Below are 20,509 nucleotides of genomic sequence, written 5' to 3'. Positions count from 1 at the left end.
TTTTTAATTCCGCGCGGACAGAGTTGCAGGCGACAGCTAGCTGTCTAATAAAAAAAATAGCCGACTTCAAAAAATAAACAATCTCAAACAAAATACACTCAAAAGTAACCTAAAAAAACCAATTTCAAACAAAATACACTCAAAAGTAACCTAAAAAAACCAATTTCAAACAAAATGCACTCAAAAGTAACATAAAAAAACAATTTTAAACAAAATGCATTCAAAAGTACCATAAAAAACAATCTCAAACAAAATGCACTAAAAAGCAACAAAATAATGACATGAAAACTTCTTTCTTTCTTTCTTCTCTCTTTCAAAAACCCTCTAAACTCTAAAGAAAGTTCTCTTCTTTCTTGTAACATGTCTATATTGTATAATTATTGTTATTTCGCAGTCGGTGTCGGCCGAAGTAAATATAATATTATACATTTATATTTGAGATGTATGAGACATACTTACGTTTATGTCCCTACTTAGGCCGAAACCGACTCCAAAATAACAATAATTATACAATATAGACATGTTACAAGAAAGAAGAGAACTTTCTTTAGAGTTTAGAGGGTTTTTGAAAGAGAGAAGAAAGAAAGAAAGAAGTTTTCATGTCATTATTTTGTTGCTTTTTAGTGCATTTTGTTTGAGATTGTTTTTTATGGTACTTTTGAATGCATTTTGTTTAAAATTGTTTTTTTATGTTACTTTTGAGTGCATTTTGTTTGAAATTGGTTTTTTTAGGTTACTTTTGAGTGTATTTTGTTTGAAATTGGTTTTTTTAGGTTACTTTTGAGTGTATTTTGTTTGAGATTGTTTATTTTTTGAAGTCGGCTATTTTTTTTTCTTAAAATTTTTGTTTTATTTCACAATTTTTAGTGAATTTGAAGTTCAATTACAAATTTCCTTAATACATATAAAGACATAAATAAGACAAATAAAGAAAAGGACTTTCCTATTTGATATATGTGTACTTCAATTCAAAAACTAATTTAGAATGCAGCAGATAACCACTTATCCTTTAAACAATGAAATAATTATCAAAATCGGTATACAAATTGAAAATTACCGAACTAATACATCGTAGCGTGCCTTTAATTTTGTCCAGCCGCGCGCCGCACTAGCATTTTTCGAATGCGCGTAGTTTTTAATTATTTAATATCTCCCAAACTATTGATCAGAATTACATAGTTTAAAGGCTAATGTAATCTGCATTTAATACTCTAGCCATCAAACATATTTATTTGGATAAGGATTCATATCGAATATAATATAATAGCGCCGTAAGCTTACGACGCTGTTTTTCGTGTGCATTTTAATCGAAGTTTGTTCACAATAACATGGTTTTTGTGAGACATCCATAGATGATAGATATATGCCACCGAAGACTGTTATTTAGCAAATTTAAGGATCTATAATTACTCCATACATCATTTTTATGTAAGTCATATAGTTTGACCTACGTAAGTCCAGAAAGCAAAATTGTGCTTTTCGTGTAGCATTTTTCGTTTCCGCGTAATTTTATTCTTACGATATCTCCTAAACTATTAGACAGAATGATATAGTTTCAATTGCAAATATAATCTACATTAAATTCTCTTGATAATGAACATATTTATTTACATAAGGGTTAATACTGAACTCGAATAATAGCGTCGGAAATAGGGCATGAATTTAATTGATGTTTCTGAAGAAAAAAATGGTTATTGTGAGAAAACTATAAAAGATAGATATATGCTATCGCTGACTTTTATTTAGCACATTTAAAGAGCTACAATTCGCCATACATCATTTTTATGTAGGTCCTATAGTTTAGCCTACGTAAGCGCTGAAAGCAAAAATGTCCCTAATTTTCGCAACAAATTTTGAAGCTATATTCAAAATCTACTAGTCTTCTAGTTATTTAAAAAAAAAAACAAAAAAATGGGACCCACCTGCAAGCACTTCCTTTCGATTAAAATATTTTTCATCAAAATCGGACCACCAGGGGCGGAGTTTCGCGGTAACACACATAAAAAAAAAAAAAAAAAAAAAAAATACAGTCGAATTGATAACCTCCTTCTTTTTGAAGTCGGCTAAAAACAAAATAGAACGAATCAATAACATTCAAAAGCCAATTACAAGACATAAGTGTGTAATTTTTTTTTAAATATGGATATTAAGAGAACCTAAATTTGTTGGAAATATGTTGAATAGAAATTTAATAATATACCTACCGTTAGAAATGAAATATGTATAATTTGGAATCATAATAAATTTTAAATCTTCGTATAAATATTATTAGTTATATTTAAATGGACACAAATTAATTATACTGATTTACAACGAAGCCTTTATTCGTAACAGCGATAATTAGGGGGTGTGCCCACCTGTTGCGTCATCACAAGTTTGCACGAATGTCACGACCTCAACGTACACTTGGGGCCAATATTAATTACCTTTAATTTGACATATATTAGACAAGTTTAGATCATATCATTTAGAATATCAAAAATACAATCATACATACATGAATTAATTTTTAATATACACGTGTAGAATAACAACGACGTTCGCAAAAAAAAAATCAATTTCTCAACTTTAATTACAACAATTTTCTTGGCACTTGTTTACGCAAACTTTAGCAAATTCAGCATTTAATGCAGTAGATTGTAATATGACGCTTATTTCTGACGTGTGCATTATTTTGACACAGAGTGTAAGTAGGACATTGAATATTATATTACAAGACATACGAATATTGTCGAATAAGTTATAATTGTTTTAGAATACCACTTACAAAGAGAAAGAGAGATAACAATAGTACTTCACTTTTATAAAAAATTGGTTTAAAAAATTTAATGTAAAACATTTTCATGATATATTTAGATTTTTTACATTTGTTTATGTATTCATGTGTTTGGTACGTAACGAATCATACTATACTCGTATCTCTATATAATATATAAAAGAAAGTCGTGTTAGTTACACTATTTATAACTCAAGAATCTAAGGCTGAATTGATTTGACTGAAAATTGGTGGGCAGGTAGCTTAGAACCAGGAAACGGACATAGGATAATTTTTACCCCGTTTTCTATTTTTTATTCCGCGCCGACGGAGTCGCGGGTAAAAGCTAGTAATTTTATAAATGCGAATGTTTACATGTATAGAAGGATTGATGGATGTTTGGTTGAAACTATCTCCGAAACGGCTCAACGGATCTTGAAGAAATTTGGCACAGATGTAGAACATAGTCTGGAAGAACATATAGGCTACTTATTACGTTTTTATTATATTCCGCACGGACGGAGTCGCGGGCGATAGCTAGTATGTACATAATTTAGAATATTAGCGTTGATTTATATTTTACTTAATTAGACAGGACTAATGTAGGGTTGGGCGTGTCTATCAATCATGTTATAATTGCGTGTAGTGCCAAAGTAACACCTAAAATATTAATTATACATTAACCCTGAGCTTTTACACTAAATTGCAAAGGTAATGGAAAGTTATTGTAATTAATTTAGAATTCTTTTTTAGACCATTAGTTTGCTTTCTTATTTTACTTATTTCTAGACATCTGGTTAAATTTATAGTTGTTTAGATATTGGTTTGCGCAAATATATTCTAAGTTGATTACAATGTTTACTTTTTTTGATTTGGAACCGGTCATAATCATACAGCTTTTACAAGACATGGCTATTCTCAATATCTTTGATTTCTTCCAATAAGTTTCTAGTTCCATTAAGCAACTAATTGCATGACACAAATTAAACTAAAAGGTCCTTACAGTGTCGTAATAATGAAGTATTTTTAGGTACGACTATGGGACTTTAATTACGAGCTACTAATTTGTACCACGAACCATCTCTTAGTACTCAGCCACACGTTATGAGAGCTCCTAAAACGTGTTTGAGGACTGAAACATCGCGCAATTGAAAACGGCCTACTAGAAAAAGTTGGCCGATGTACTTACATTGTAAAATACACTTTTTTGCTGTGCAAGAGAGTTCATTTTTCATTGATGTTAATATGCAATTAGTGGACGCAGTTTTTGACAGTAAATAAACGGTATCCGAGTTTTAATTTGTCGGGAAATAACTCGGAACAGCTGAAGCGTCGATTATGTTGAGATTTCTGTCACCATTTAGTTATGTGAAATGTCTGCTTGCATTTTTTTTTAATTTAAAAATGTCAATGGAAAAATATTAACGATTTGAATAGATTAAAAATAAATTCCAGAATACATTATATTAAAATAAGCAGGACTAGCAAGTACTTGCTTTATTAAAAAAAAAATATCTGTCGCCCGCGACTCCGTCCGCGCGGAATTAAAAAAAAACGTAATTAGTAAATTATTTGTTCTAGACTATGTTCTACGTCCATGCCAAGTTTCTTCCGGAACAGTTGAGCCGTTCTGGAACCTTCTAACAAACATCCATCCATCCAAACATTCGCAATTATAATATTAGTTGAATAAGTTTTAATTTTTCTTCATTACGAGTCGGCAATGAAAACCCATGGTTCCATTCCAATTAGGAAAAACACCTTATACAAATGAAATTACTAAGTAAGAGGAAACAAATGTCTCGTCTCCCATTCTAGTGTATGTATGACGTGTATGATATACAATCGCAGAACTATCTGTCCTTATCTGACATTGGCAATGATATCGAATGCTCTAAACACGTCAATACTTTGCTATATTAATAAACCGTTAAATAATCCGATAAGAAATACGGATCTTTTACATTCTTTTAATTTTCCTTGATAATCATGAGATATTACTAATATTATAAACTAGCTTTTACCCGCGACTCCGTCCGCGCGGAATAGAAAATAGAAAACGAGGTAAAAATTATCCTATGTCCGTTTCCTGGTTCTAAGCTACCTGCCCACCAATTTACAGTCAAATCGATTCAGCCGTTCTTGAGTTATAAATAGTGTAACTAACACGACTTTCTTTTATATATATAGACGTAGAACACGGTCTGGAAGAACACATAGGCTACCTATGATCCCGGAAATATGTACGGATCCCGTGATATAATCCACAGGTACAGGCTAATTATAAACTAGCAGATAACAATGGACTTGCTTTTAGTAATCTTACTTTTATTCGATTCGATATAAAATCGCTATTTACAAATCTTACTAATATTATAAATGCGAATTTTTGGATGGATGTATGTTTGATGGTATGTACAGAACGGCTCATCGGATCTCAATGAAATTTGGCATAAATAGTCTGGAAGAACACATAGGCTACTTTATATGTTCTTTTTAATTATGCTTGGACGGAGTCGCGGGCGATTGCTAGTATATTATATTTATGTTTATTAAAATATAAACTTGCATTTTAATCTTTAACATTCTGATCGCAAACACTGGTTTAGTGAAAATCTTTGACAAGTCTATCGTGAGCCACGCAAGCGAAAATAGTCTTTTCTTTAATCGTGTCAAGTTCTAAATTCGCGTGTATGAGTGTCAAGAGATTTATTTTTTTCTTAATTTATCGATAAGATCGATTATATCGTGACATTTGTTGATATGTCGCTTTTATGTTTACACATAAATAAAAAAACGATAAAAAACATGATTATTTTAGTATTTTAAAGTTAAAAAGTACCTAAAAACCTTTACTTTATTTCTGAGAATATGTGAGCAAAATTCAACGATGATCGGTTATCTCATTTAGGCATGAAAGCGGAACAAACATAAAAATTTAAATAAATCAAGAAAAAAATTGGACTCCTGTGACAGTTTATTTCATAAAAAAAATAAATATTAATTGGTGTTTTTAAAATAATTATGAAGAAAAATATGAAGTCGTCTGCATTTTATAGACTGTGGCAATAAGTGTATTAGTGTTGTGCCTGAGTTATCGATGTTTGCAATATGATGCTCTACGTGCAGACCGCAGGCGAGGTGCCCGTGCGTCGTCCGCCAAGACGCAGGCAGATCAGTGCCAATATAAAGGTTTGTATCGATAAAGATGCTAACTTAGCACTAGTGATGTAATATAACATCGATAAGTCGAGTATATTCTGCAAGTTAATCCGCAAAATCAATTCAATGATTTATAATTGTGGCTTTCCACATCACCTGTACAATAACGTCTTATTATCTGTTTCCTTAAACAATATGAAAGGTTTATATTTCGGCAACAAAATCTTGTATTTGCCTTTGGGCCGATCGATGATATGAGACTCAGAACTACTTAATGGAAAATGTATTCCGTTTGGGAGATTCAACTTTAGGTCGATCGGCTCAATGGGAAATCTTAAAATCAACGATAACTGTCCACTATATTTGTAAGTGCTCTTGACTATATCAAACTTTCTTACAGATATCTTTTACATGATTGACATTTGCATATTGTTCGTCTTATCTACAAGGATAACGCTATCTTATATGATGCTGATGTTATATTGTTTTTATTTTTCACAAATTTAATTTAATCTAATATATAAAATTCTCGTGTCACAGTTTTCGTTCCCGTAATCCTCCGAAACGGCTTGACCGATTCTCATGAAATTTTGTGAGCATATTCAGTAGGTCTGAGAATCGGACAACATCTATTTGTCATACCCCTATTAAGTTTTTTTTTAACTGCGCGCGGAAGGAGTCGCGGGCGACAGCTAGTATTTGTATATTTTCTACCAACGATACTTAGTACATTTGTGGCCAATATTATTTTAATATTTATTTACTATCAATTGTCAAAAAAAAAATTATCGGCAAAAATAGATTAAAAACTTTTTTTGAGAAATTTAAACCGTATACGTTTCTTTTCACGGAATACCTACAATGTTATTTATTATTTTTATTAAATCAAATAACTATGTTATTGTTCGTTTCACATTTTACACAATGAATTAAGTGCTTACATATTTTACTTACAACACGTGTCGAACGTTATACAATTGCGTAAAAATGTTACAATAATTTGTATATCATTGTTTTTTTATTGTAATAATTTTAATATAATAGCTGCATCTACTAGGAATATAACGCTATTAGTTTGTTATGATGGCAAATCTATGTTATGACATGACATGAAATTATGCTAAAGTGTGTAATACTGCTTTCTTATTTATATTAATAAAAGATCTCTCCATTTTCTTACATAAAGACTATAAAATATATATCGAAATAGACTAGTCTGGAAATGCAATTTGCTAGGGAAGAAAAACAGTCGTATGGTTGTGCTCCCCCCACGATATTTTTAGACTCTGCGTAGCGTGACGTTTAATGTATGACTTTTTTTTCCAGCGGCACCATGCGGGTATCTCACAGTCATCATGCAGCGATGGTTCGCTGCTCAGCGTCGGTTCCTCCGAGATGGATGAGGATAGCAGCAGTGGACATCACCATTCGCATGACCACTCCTCGCGCAGTGATCACTCAGACCTCTACAGTGAGTATGCGGCATTTTATTGAACCGGTAAATCATGAACTATGTCCGTAAAGTGCCGACAAGTTGTATGTTCGACGACTTTATATACAAAATCACGCCACTTTGCGAACATATTAGGTTATTATTCGTTGGTTTCTGAAATATAAAATCATTATATAAAAATACTAGCTGTGCCCGCGACTTCGTCCGCTTGAAATACTGTTTTCGGGTAGCATTTTTCGCGTTAAAAGTAGCCTATGTCCTTTCTCAGGGTCTAGACTATCTGTGTACCAAATGCCATTTAAATCGGTTTAGTAGTTTTGCCGTGAAAGCGAGACAGACAGACAGAGTTACTTTCCCATTTATAATATTACTAAGGATTGGTTTCTCTGTTTTTTGTCAAAGATAAGTCTCAGAAACCAACGATATTTAAGGTACCTGTGAGTGGGGTAAAATTTTACAAGTACAACATTGTTTGTTTTTAATTTACGTTCATATTTTTGTAAGTCTTAAAACCAGAGCATCAATCAACAAAATGCAAGAATAAAAATTTATCTATTACTTAACTATCTGTTTCCTGCGACTTCGTCCTCGCAGTAACCTATGTGTTCTTCCAGATTATGTTTTATATCTGTACCTTTCATCAAGATACATTGAGAATGTTCCGGAGATACCTTCAAACAAACATCCATCCATCTAAACATTAGCATTTTTAATATTAGAAGATATCAAGTTATTCAATTTCACTATTTAATTTTTCCAGATGTGTCAGAGCCGCCGCCGGGTGTGGCGCCACTGTCGCACTCCGCCGCCAGACACAAGATGGCGGTGCGCCCGCGCCGCACGCATGGCGCACCACGGAGGAAGAAGACAAATCCGGTAATACAAATAGCTATTCTTCTTCTTATAGCGCCATCTTCTTTCGAAGGTTATTAAGGCAACTTGTACCCTTGACACCAAGGCTCTGAAAAGCGAACGGGTACTCTTTCCAAACCACTGGCGTAGGTTCTTAAGCCAGGATGTTCGTCTTCGACCTACACTTCGCTTTCCTATGATCTTTCCTTGTACGATGAGCTGCAGCAGTCCGTATTTTGTGTTCCTCATTATGTGGCCTAGGTACTCTAGCTTTCTTTTCTTTATTGTAAATACCACTTCCGCCTTTTGCTTCATTTTTTTTTCACGTTCACGTCACATTTTTAATTATGTCTCCTAGAAATAGCTATTGATAGAACTAATAAGTAAATGTGTAATTTAATAAATAAAATCAATTTATCATTTTGTTCGACTGAGAAGTCGTTTACAAGTCGGCGCCATTTATTGACGAATAAAAAAATTAAATTGAATAATTTTATATTTACAGATCGCCGCATCCGCGCTGCCGATAACTCCCGAACTGAACGAAGAAATGACACGAAGCACTACTCCTGACGCTGCTCAACACGCACCAGGAGTTGTTACTGGTACACTTTTTTTTTTTTTTTTTACACTTACACACAACATTTAAAAAAATAAATATAAATTGCTATCATCTGACTTTACACATATCATTGAATATCTTCTCAGATATGTGCAGCATCACGATGTTTTCCTTCATCGTAAGAACGTCAGATTCGAACCCAGGACCTGCAGATTGCAAGTCAAGTGCTTAACCTCTGAGTCACTGATGCTCTAAATTGTTACCGAAGTAAAAAAAAGAAAGTAGCCTAAGATTTGTGAACTAAATATTACATATAATGACTTCATTAATTCAAAATTGTATTTTAACTCCTGGTTCCTTTATTCTAGTAAATTTATTAATAGTCTTATATTCGTTAAATAGGTACATTCAGCGATAGACTATTATATAAAATTGTGCTGGATTGTTCATTCATTCGTTCAATTTGCTTAGGAAAGAATGAATCTGACTATCGAGTTCTTCAATAGACAGACTTAAATGACACCTTTGTTTATTTGCATTAACAAATATTCAATGATTTATTGAATCATGATCAAATTATGACTTTTATAATATCCTATAGTTACCAAAATCTTTAACTCAGAGTAAATATTAGTAAAACATCGACTAAATTGTCTTTTGTAATATTTAATTCCAGAATCATTTTCTTCATCGACTACGACGCGACATCAAATGATCGTTAAGGAACATCAGCAAATGAATCGCGAAATACAAAGAGTTGTAGAGCAACCGAATGATGCGAAGCTTAAATCCTCTTCCCTTCCACCCGGGCTCGCTCTCGGACAGGGGACATCCTCCCCTGCCAAACTCAGTATCGCCGATTCAAATACACCCAGGTCTTCCATCAAGAGGAGCAAATCCAGCACTCAAGAACAACCCTTAAGAGACACGTCGAAACCTCACGGAGGCTCTCCAATACAGACGTACACAGAGGATCGCTCGAAGTACCGTATAGATAAAAAATACGCCGAAGAAACTTGCCACGAAAAGAAATCGAAATCTGAAAAGAAAATAGAAAACGAAGTGATAAAATGTAAAAAAGAAGAATCGTTCTTCAGCAGACTGTTACTAAGAAAGAGCGGGAAGAAATCAAAGAAAGACCAGACGGATGGAGAAAGTCAAGAAGTGAAGAAATCGAAAACGGAGAAAGCAAGAAGTTCAAACTCGGAACTTGAACGTAACGATTACCCTGAGATACAAGTTTACAAACCTGTGCCTATGGAGAGATCTTATAAATCCGCTGGACAAAAAGTCTTCGCTAACCAACAACACAAACGTATGGACAAACAGGGCGCCTATGTACAAGATGGATACAAAGACGCCTACAGTGCTGCCAAAGTTTCCGGAGTCGAGTACAATATAACTGATCTCAAAATCGCGGAGGAAACCGACACTATGCTGAACCTCGAAATGAAGAGTCGCTTTAGTAGACGAGAAGATTTCACCGAAAAAGTAGAAAGAAAACGCTCGACTTCAAGAGAAGCTATCGACGATAAACGGGAGTCCTTTAATCTAAACCATGACAAAACTAAAAGACCGGCGTCAGTCCAACGTCTAATGGATCCATTCTCTTCCAAAGCTTTCATTAATAATGAAATAAACCATTCCCAAGAAGAAGCATTGTCCCCATCGCTAGAAATATCTGATGAAGAGCCTCCCCTAAGAGCGATGCGGATCAAAAATAACCCCGACTACACATTCCATAGTGGAAGCATGCCTAAAAATTTACCCTACTTCAATCCGAGCATCGTAATATCTCAGCCGCAATCAAAAATAAGCCAGTCGTCTGAGAATGTTAAAAAAACAACACGATCTTCAGAAAATGTCGAATATCGAGAGAAAATTGAAACACGTGAAGTACAATTTCCTACAAAAACTGAGGAATCCTACGTTACCTCTGGTATAAGATCTTTGGGAGATGAATACGAGACTAGGAGCAGTATTGGAAAGTCGCATAGTTTCCGTTACGCGTCAGAATCGACTTCTATTAGTTCACAAGAAAACCAAATGCCGAGTCTCCCCGCGATTGTTGGTATATCCGAACCATTGCTGGAGAGTTGGGAAGTGAACTACAGAAGAAATGTCGACAGACACGATTACTCAAAAAGAGTATCCGCGAGAAACTATAATATCGTCCAATCTAACTCTGAAACAAACTACGATAGCTTGCAAAGTACTGACAGTAGCTATCTAGATAGTCTTAAAGCTGAAGATGATAGAAAACTATTCACAAACAGTATTCATATAACTCTCGACACACATAAACGTGATAGTGATATATCCCAAATTGAAGCTAAAATTGACGATATAATTAGTTCACCTAAACCTTTAATATCACCCACAATCCTAAAGTCTAATTCCTTAGACAGTGTTAAAAGCAGTCCGGAAAAAATAGTTGATGACAGAAGAAAAACTATATCAGTTGAAAGTGCTTTGAGTCAGACTGAAAAAATTGCACAAATAGAAACCAAATACGATTCAGATAATTTTATATCTGTGACTCACGTCAATAGAGAATTAACTCCGGTGGCGGTTAAAAATATGGAAACGAAAATAAATAAAAGCGACGAAAAATTACAAAAGCCAACAAAATCGGGTGTCCCGGAATTCCTTAATATTCAATTAAATAAAGTCGACGCAAAACCTGTAACAAATGTTGTTTTAACAGCCAATGTGACGCCAAAGAAAGAAATACCACAACAAGATAAAGAACAAGATATAGAAACATTTCCAGTAACAGAAACAAAAGTGCTAAGTTCTATTGAAAAAGAACCGATCAAAATTGAAAATATAGAAAATAGTCAGGTAGTGGATAAAATTGCAAAGACTTCTATTCAAACAACTCAAATATCAGGCAGTCCTTCTACGCCACGAAACTTTTTCAAAAGGAAAGCAACAAGCGTTGACAATCAAGACAGACCAGAAAAAACTAGAACAAACTCGCTTAGCACAGAAGGGAGTACTGAAAAAATCTATGACAATATATCTATTGATCAAAAATCACATTCTAGTTTCGGAAGCAAAAGTTCTATCCAAAGTTTCGACAGTAACGAAAATAAAATCGACAGACAAGAAGAAACAGTTGTATACAGAAAGAAACCAATAATAGGCAAAGAGACACGAGATAGAAAGAACGACGATGAACCTGAACTGATGAAAGTGTTCGCGAGACGGTCTCTAAAAATCAAAGATACCGAAGCGGATTCTATAGCTCAAGAGATAACAGACACCAAAGACAAAAAAGATGACAATACAAAATCTAAAATCCTTAAAAATGAATTTAACGCATCCATAAAATCTAGAGATAGTGACAAAGAGAACGACGGAAAAGACCAAACTGAGAATAAGCTAGTAGACATCGCGGCTAGAGTCAGTCAGTTTGGTCATTATCAAAGAAGTGTTAGTATACACAGTGTATCTAACGTCAAACGAGAAAGCGCACCCGTTTATAGAAACGAGATAAACAAATACAAGAAAGAGGTATCAGATTCTACTCCAGAAAAGAGACTTAGGAATAGAACTTTCCCTGATCCTTCAAACGACAGAGACATGGTAAAGAATGAAGTAATGGCTTACAAAGCGGATACTTTAACCAAGCGTCCTTGGCAGAGGAAAGACGAGTTCAGATTGTCGGTGGAGAAAGAGAGAAGAGAGAGTTCTGTGATAGAAGGAGAGAGTGGGAAGGAGAAAGTGGAGAGTGATAAAGACAAAGTGAACACGGGAGAGGCGGACGCGTCGCCGCAGTTCAAGGGTATATTGCAAATGAGAGCGGAATGGGAGAGACGAGCTAAACAAGGGATGACCAAATAATTAAAGGTGCTAAGAAAGGTATGATTATAGACAATTGAAAAAAAAAACAGTACAGTCGAACCAGAATAAGCGAGAACTAGATAAGCTAGAAACCTCTATAATTGAGAGTTATTCTCCAGTGCTGACGGACGAACTCCGTAAGCAAGAAATTTGGGTTGGAGAAATACCTATAAAAGCGAGAAAAAAACTCGCTCCCTGGGACTCTCGCTTATCCAGGTTCGACTGTACATAGCAACAAAAATCTATAAATATTACACAATTTCTTTGCGTTTATAATTACAATGTTTCCGAAGAAAAAATAGTCTAATAGCAACATATCTAAACATTTAATCGTATAAGACAAACTGCATCAATAAAAGTTGTTTTTTTTTTCAGGAATCCAGGGAAATCGGCATATAATTAGGTTAAGATTTAGTGACATAGATGAATTTAGTTTAAACAATGCAGTTAAATGGAAGTTACATTTAAATATAAAGATATACGTTACGTTAAGAGCCAATGTATTTTTGTGTGTTGTTGCAAATTATAGCATAGTTATATTTTATTAAAGACTAATTTTGTGTAACTAAATATTTCAAATATGTGAAATACAAAATTTTATTCATGTAGTTTTTTTTCGTGTGTTTTATTTATACCCTACCTTACATCTCTTAAGAAAAGACTTTACCAACATATTATTTGAACTATAGATAGTTATTTCGGTTTCAAAAAATACCATAAACTAAAAAAGTACGACGTTATAATCTAAAAATAAATTTGTACACAATTTATAGATATGTGGTGGAAGTCTAGTATTACCTTTAATTTTCAGTCAAAAAAATATAATAAACAGAGATAAATGCTTTTTAGCCGACTCCAAAAAGAAGGAGGTTATCAATTTGACTATTTTTTTATGTGTTACCGCGGAACTCCGCCCTGGTGCTCCGATTTTGATAAAAAATATTTTAATCGAAAGGTAGTGCTTGCAGATGGTTCCCATTTTTTTTGATTTTTTTTTTAAATAACTAGAAGACTAGTAGATTTTCTATAAGTTTTTCAACAGTGGATACCAGCAACGCATCTGCAATTCTCCTAGTGTTGCGGATGTCCATGGGCGTCGAAGATCACTCCGGTATTCCCGCCGCTCGTTTGCCCCCTTCTCTTATAAAAAAAATCTACTTCTACTTTTCCACGATTTTCAACTCCAGCATTTTGAATTATGAATAGATTAAATTGCAAAAAGAATTATGACACATCTTTCTTTTCTCGTAAAATAAAACCGCCACAACGATAAACTAGCGATTATAAATAAAAATGTTTTATGTTTTAGTTGACTTTTTTTTTATTTACTAAACTGCATAACATAAGTAAATAAAAAATAAATTAAATGGTAGACGTGGGTTATATTTCGTACCTTAACTTAGTTTTAGAAAATATAAATTCCTATTGACTGAGCCTCTAATAGGTGAAATAGCGCCATCTATTATCTGCATTTCGAAACAATAATTTAAATTTTTCAATTTAAACGAAATAACTTTTTCTTATTTTAGAATATACTCGAAAACAAAAAGAAAGACCTATTAATATAAAAACGTTATGACGAGTGAGATTCGAACTCGCTATAACTGTATATAATTACGTGCACTGTGACACTCCGGGTTAGAAGAATTGAATGATACTGTACTCGCCAAAAACGGTCTAGTAGTTTAGGTTTTATGCCGTCTGAAAGAAACTTACATACATACAAACCCACATACATCATAAAATAAACTTACATACGCAGGAAGAAGATTACCTACCCTATTGTCAGTCGAGTTAAAAGAGGTTGCAGTGTGTGGCGTAAGAAACCCACGGTCTTCATGCAATATAAATCCTTTTTAAATAACTAAATAATTAAGAAATAAAGTTTATAACTAAAAATTAGAATTGCGATTAATTCTTACGGAAGTCAAATTGCGTTGCTCAAATTTTCGAACGAAAAAAAATATTGTAGGGGTATAAAACATACGCATGCGCACTGCCGCCCCTATCAACCCTAATACAAAGGAACGTTGCGACTCCATTTTACTTTCATTTATTCACTAATTCTCAACAAAAAACTCTTATATCACGTGTTTAAATTAACATATTGATTGTGTAAGAAAGTGTGGTGATAAACAAGAAACTATACTCTAAAAGTACTTTAACATTTGTCAATTCTTACGTAATTTTATTTTTCACTCGTCCAAGATTGTGAAAGTTTATTCTGAAGACGCGAGGTAAGAGGTAATTTCTTATAAACGTAAAGTATATACTTATGTTTAAACTTATATCGTATTTATATATGTTAGGATAATTATATTTACGTTAGGCTGTAACGTTATTCATCGATTTTAACTTACAATTTCAAATTTTAGGTTATGTCTGACATATACAGATTAATACGTAACATATCGTTACTATGTCGCAGTGATGTTTGCGGATTACTAATACGGTTTTTATTTAATTAATTCAGTTTTAAATGCTTTTTATTTGAACTTCGAATGAGAACAATGTCTTAATTAAGTTTTAATTTACTTATCGTCCTAATTGGCATATCGAATAGGTACTATTTAGCTCAAAAGCTGCTTATTTCTTAATATATAAAAATTTAGATCTCTTATTAGCTCCTATTAACATGTTTTACGTATAGATGTACAAATATCAAGTGGTAGTAACAGTGGTTGTAGAATCCACACATTTAGCTGCTGTAAGAATGGCCCACTCAACCGAGAACCACGCAACACGCATGAAATGAAAGTAATTCTAAGTTTCGCCTGATGAGTGTTTGTGACACAGGACCAATTCTAAACCTATTTCCCGAATCTATTCTTTAGATAGAATGGAAAGGACAAACACTTATGGTCAATTTTATAGGTTTTGACATCTCTATTTTTTCTAGATTTTTTTTATAAGTTGGCATACGCGCAAGCTGCTACCTGAATTCGCGGAAATATCGAAGCGACTGCTGCCTATGGACATCAATAAGTCCAAATGCGTTGCCTACATTTAATCACCGGGACTCATGGAGGATACTTTCCTTTGCTATGCATCCCCTCCTCCACTAAATCCACTTCCCTTACCCTTTGTATTTTTATAAGAAAAGGGTGGGAAGAGAACATAGACTATGAGGCCTCCGGCAAGCACACTCATCAGACAAAACGCGGAATTACTCTCAGTTCATGTCTGTGCCGTACACGACGGGTTCGGGTCCCGCGGCACAACCTGCCTTAAACTACGTATCACAAGGCCTGGCGTAAATAATGTAAATATATGAACTGGCACTCACCTACTCGATGCCCCGTTCACCGCCTGCAGGTGCCTGGTCACTCTGTCGGTGTCAGTCGAGTCGAATAAGTCACAGTCATACAGTCTAAAGGCGCCAGCAATGCTGCACTCCTGATGCACCCGATGCACCGCTTCCCGTAAGCGCCCTATAGACCTTTGAAATGACGTCATTCTTTGCGCATTAATAACTTTGTTCATTCATGTTTATTTCATTTATTAAGCATTTTACGTCATTAATTAAGTAATACAACTTGAAATTGTATCGCGACTTATTCTTGTATTAATCTACCCCAATTAAAATAACTAAGTAAAGTTACAATGCCTTTTGTGTTATTTTCAGGTCACGATATTGTTCGGAGGATTTTCGTTAAATTGTGAGCTTGGGTTGAAAGGCTTGAAAAGATATTTCCCATTTCATTGTTATAGTTTTGAAATAAAACTTCATATTATTTCAAAGTAACAATTTTTATTTATATTTTATTGTATCGTATTGTCCCTTCGAGTAATATTTTGTACATTATTTACTGAATTGAATTGAAATTAACCTAAAAAGGCGAATAGTCAAAATGTTATTTTCATAAAGCGGAATTTGAAGTTAAAAGCTTTGACGATTTATTGGATTGACACTTTAACCACTACACGCAGAATCTATAAATTATTTTAACCAAACGGGAACATTAACAAACATATAGTAATAGAACAGTTAGTAGGTCGAGTGTTAAGTACATAGCTAAATGAATTCCAATACCATTCAGACATATTGACATTGCTTTTTGGTATCGGAGAGCATCAGTGGCTCAAGGGTTAAACACTTGACTTTTAATCTGTAGTTCCTGGGTTTGGGGTCCTGACATCTACCAATGTGTTTTTCGATTTTAGATTTACATAATATGTACATTTGCGACGTTCTTGTGTTCACGGAAAACATCGTAATGCAACCTGCACATATCTACGAAATTCAATGATATGTGTTGATTTTGACATAATATATCAGGCATTAGGATATTGGTTACTGGAAGAACAATAACAAGAGCATAAGTATGTTACATACATACCCACTCCTTCAGTAAAATTACAAAATAACGATGTTACATGTTGAATTCATCTTTAAAATGTGTACAAACAACATTAAATGAAGCGTTCGTTCTAACCTTCGCAAGGTGACCCTGTCTCATATCTTATACTCGTTAAGTCTTTTCTTTTTTATCTATAATTCTAATAATAAATAGTACATGAACCAAAGGAGCTCTTTGAAGTGTAATTTAATCCTCAAGATTCTATCTTCTTACGGATTGGCTGAATGAAAGACTAGGGTCTCATTTACGTCTCATTATCTCTACAGTGTTGTAGGGGTCAAAAGTCAAATGTCAAACATACTTTCTGGATACGCATGTTTATAATTTTACCTTTGTAATTGCTTCGAACTAAATTTAAAAATTCAAACAACGTTTTGTATTTTTTTTTATTCACATTGTTCCAAGCTAAAGGTTTAAATTGTGATTTAATAGATAATTAAAGCGTTTCACAAGCTTATGGCAAACAACAGCAAAATATGACGCGTCTTTTTTTTTAATTTAGCCAAAAGTATTCTATCTATAATGTAAAACATTTTGTTTGAATAGAGCTCAAGTATAGCCCATATTTGTTCGAATAAAGCCTGTATTAAAGTTAAAGTAGACTTTAGTACATAAAACAGACGTTAAACAGCAAGCTTCCGTAAAAACCTAGGCGCCAGCCAATAAATTTTAATACCGCCAAAATGATAAAAGATGGCGCTCATTAAGCAAATTGGAGGGAATCTTCCCGCGCAACGAATTTATGAACAATTTGCGCGTAGCCAACGTCTTTATTACGATGCGTCGCTGTTTAATTATAATTTAAAATGTTAATAATGTTTTCATTTAACATTTAGTTTGGTAAAGAATTATTATTCTCATAATATACCAAACTAATTAGGTTAGTTCAAAAATATACTGAATTTGTTCAACAATTTCAAATATGTACCTAAACATATATATTTTTCTTTTACAAATCCAGAGAAATCTTGCTTCTTTCTACATTTAACGTTATTTATTAGTTACAAATGATGTGCCTTAGAGTAAAAGTGTGAATATAGTTTCAGAATAGACTCTGAATGTTGCAGTTTATGAAGTTAGAAGCAAGATACCATTAATTGATATCATTGTTAGAGATTATTTTGTATTGTCATTAAGGGATTAAGAAACTATAGAGCTACGGTAAATACAAACTTAAAATCTCTCGACCTACGAACAAAAGACAGTCTAGCTCCAAAACAATACCTTGTTGTTATAAAAGTGACTTCGCTGTGACAAAGCAATCCTGCAAAGTGTTCTCGCACAATAGATAGAAATGTACTTTAAAATGAAGGCAAAAGAGTTTAAAATTGTATGGATCGTGTTTGGGTAATTGCTTGTAGATTTAATAAGCTACCGTATCTTAAAGTCTGGGTCGCCGAGACCCGTATACGTCACTCTGTAGAACGATGCGGTCAGTACGATTCAGTGAACGAATAACTTGAATATGTTCAGTCATTTATTTGCTGAAATTTGTTTACCTACCTGGGTTATTTATGAACTTATTGTTATAGTTCCCAAGTACTGTTTGAAATAATTTCTGCTTCTCAAATTCGCTACTTATTAATTCAAATCTTACTTATATACGTTTAGATGGATGGATGGATGTATGTTTGAAGGTATCTCCCGAACGCCTCAACGGATCTTGATGAAATTCGGCACGAGTGTTAGACTAGATATTTAGAGACTACATATTACGTTTTTTTTAATCCACGCAGACGAAGTCACGGGCGATAGCTATTTACATATATACGTATTATTTGACATTAGCCATTATATCTAAAAGTCAGCGATTCCCAAACTTTTTTTGTCTTAGAATCCGTACAAAATGTTCCTAATCTTGGTGAATGCCTTGTTGATACGTTGTTTCTTCAAATTCTGAGATCTTCTGTGGCCCTCATGTCCTCGAACCACTTTAAGAATCAATGCCATGAGTATAAACCAAGCATTAATGAGACACACTATAGTTTCTTTTTTATTAACCGACTTCAAAAAGTAGGAGGTTCTCTATTTGTCTGTATACCTTTATTTCATATCATCCTGCGATATCGCGACAAACCACAAATGAATAAGTTCTTCATGCAACTTGTGTACACTTGTATAGGAACTTGACATTTAAGAAGTGGCACTCTCTATTTAAAATATCTGTTCGTCCGTGCAAATTCGTTCCCAAGGTAAACCGCCCCGGGCTCGAACCTTGAGTTCCATACTATCTTTACAATGTTAACAAGCTGAACATAACTTTTACATACATGTACATAAATAGTGATATACCGCAGGGTAACAGAGCATTTTTTAACATAGTATATTTCACAAGCAATGCAGATTGAACGAATAATGGTTTACTAATTTCTATCAGTCCTTTATATGAGGGCCAAAGTAACAAATTAATCATTTTTTTAATTGTGTTAAAAGTTACTTCATAATTTAATTAACAATATACACTAAACAAAATACACATTTACACATGTTAATGTTTTTTTTTGCTGAAGTAAAAGGGCCTATGCGGCTTATTTTCCTATATGGTCGAAACTTTGAGAGTCTCTCCTAAAAAGTTGTCGATTTTCACATTAGCCCTATTTCGTAGGATCCACATGGACTATTTAAATACAGTGTTCGCTCTTTATAACATTACTCGGTGTAACATCGAACTCTTTAAAACGTCAAATTGTCTTGATGTTGCTCGGTTTACCTTTTTTTCAATATAATAATACAGTTTTCATAGCGTTTATAATTACTTAAGCCCATTGTTAACAAATTAAATACAAACTTTCAGGTGAATAACTCACAAACATAGCCGCGTATTCTCAAGTTAAAACGAACTTAATTTAAAAACTACTCGTTATAATTTGTCGACCCCGTGCGCTAAAAATGAGCCGCCTACAAATTTGCATCGTTTCCAACCACTTATCGTGAACGCTTTGAGTTGAAGTATCAAAGCCGAGCTTCTGGAGAGTGCTACAGGATCCGGCACAGCCTGAGAGCCTAACGTAAAAGTGGTAGAGTTAAGCTTCTTGTTTGATTCCTTTCAATCTGAACATATTTTACTTCAGAATGCTGCAGCTAAAAGTTTCGGAATCTCTGATTTTATTAAATGAAAATGGATTTTATATAATCGTGATTGGAATTTAGTTATACCTGAGAAACATGTATTCTTTAAGTCCTCATATGGTCCGTCAATCATCATCAGCTCACTATACGTCCCCACTGAGAGATTCGGAGCCTACCCTATGTTAGGGGTGACAAGGTCATAATCAACCACGCTGGTCCAGTGCGGGTTGGTTAACTTCCGACATTATCTTTGAATTTCTTGATGTGCAGGTTGTTAAGTTGGATAAATGTAAATATGTAAATCGAAAAACACATTGGTATATGGCGGGATTCGGTCTCAGGACTTGCAGATTACAAGTCAAGTAATTAGCCACTGACGTTCCTATGTGGTCCCTACAAAATTATATTCTCATTATCTTGTCCGTGTGTTGTCAGTGGGCCGTGAG

At 33.9% G+C, this 20,509-nt stretch overlaps 1 protein-coding gene across 4 annotated transcripts in view; it reads left to right on the top strand.

The window, feature by feature from the left end:
• The window catches only part of LOC106713883, an 85,690-nt gene extending 72,511 nt beyond the window's left edge, over positions 1-13,179 (top strand). For 3 of the 4 annotated variants that reach the window (XM_045683606.1, XM_045683605.1, XM_045683607.1), the window contains 5 exons: positions 7,244-7,388; positions 8,131-8,246; positions 8,728-8,827; positions 9,461-12,651; positions 13,009-13,179. In XM_045683606.1, coding sequence (XP_045539562.1) covers positions 7,244-7,388; positions 8,131-8,246; positions 8,728-8,827; positions 9,461-12,633 — 3,534 coding nt within the window. In that variant the 3' untranslated portion in view covers positions 12,634-12,651; positions 13,009-13,179. Of the gene's footprint in view, positions 1-5,802; positions 5,948-7,243; positions 7,389-8,130; positions 8,247-8,727; positions 8,828-9,460; positions 12,652-13,008 lie in introns of those variants that run through there. The other variant, XM_014506782.2, reaches the window with a different exon arrangement.
• The last annotated feature ends 7,330 nt before the right edge of the window (positions 13,180-20,509 follow it).

This window comes from Papilio machaon, chromosome 22 (assembly GCF_912999745.1).
Source record: "Papilio machaon chromosome 22, ilPapMach1.1, whole genome shotgun sequence".
Lineage (NCBI taxonomy): Eukaryota > Metazoa > Arthropoda > Insecta > Lepidoptera > Papilionidae > Papilio > Papilio machaon.
Note: the sequence above shows the minus strand (reverse complement) of the source record. Positions and strands in the feature narration are given on the sequence as shown.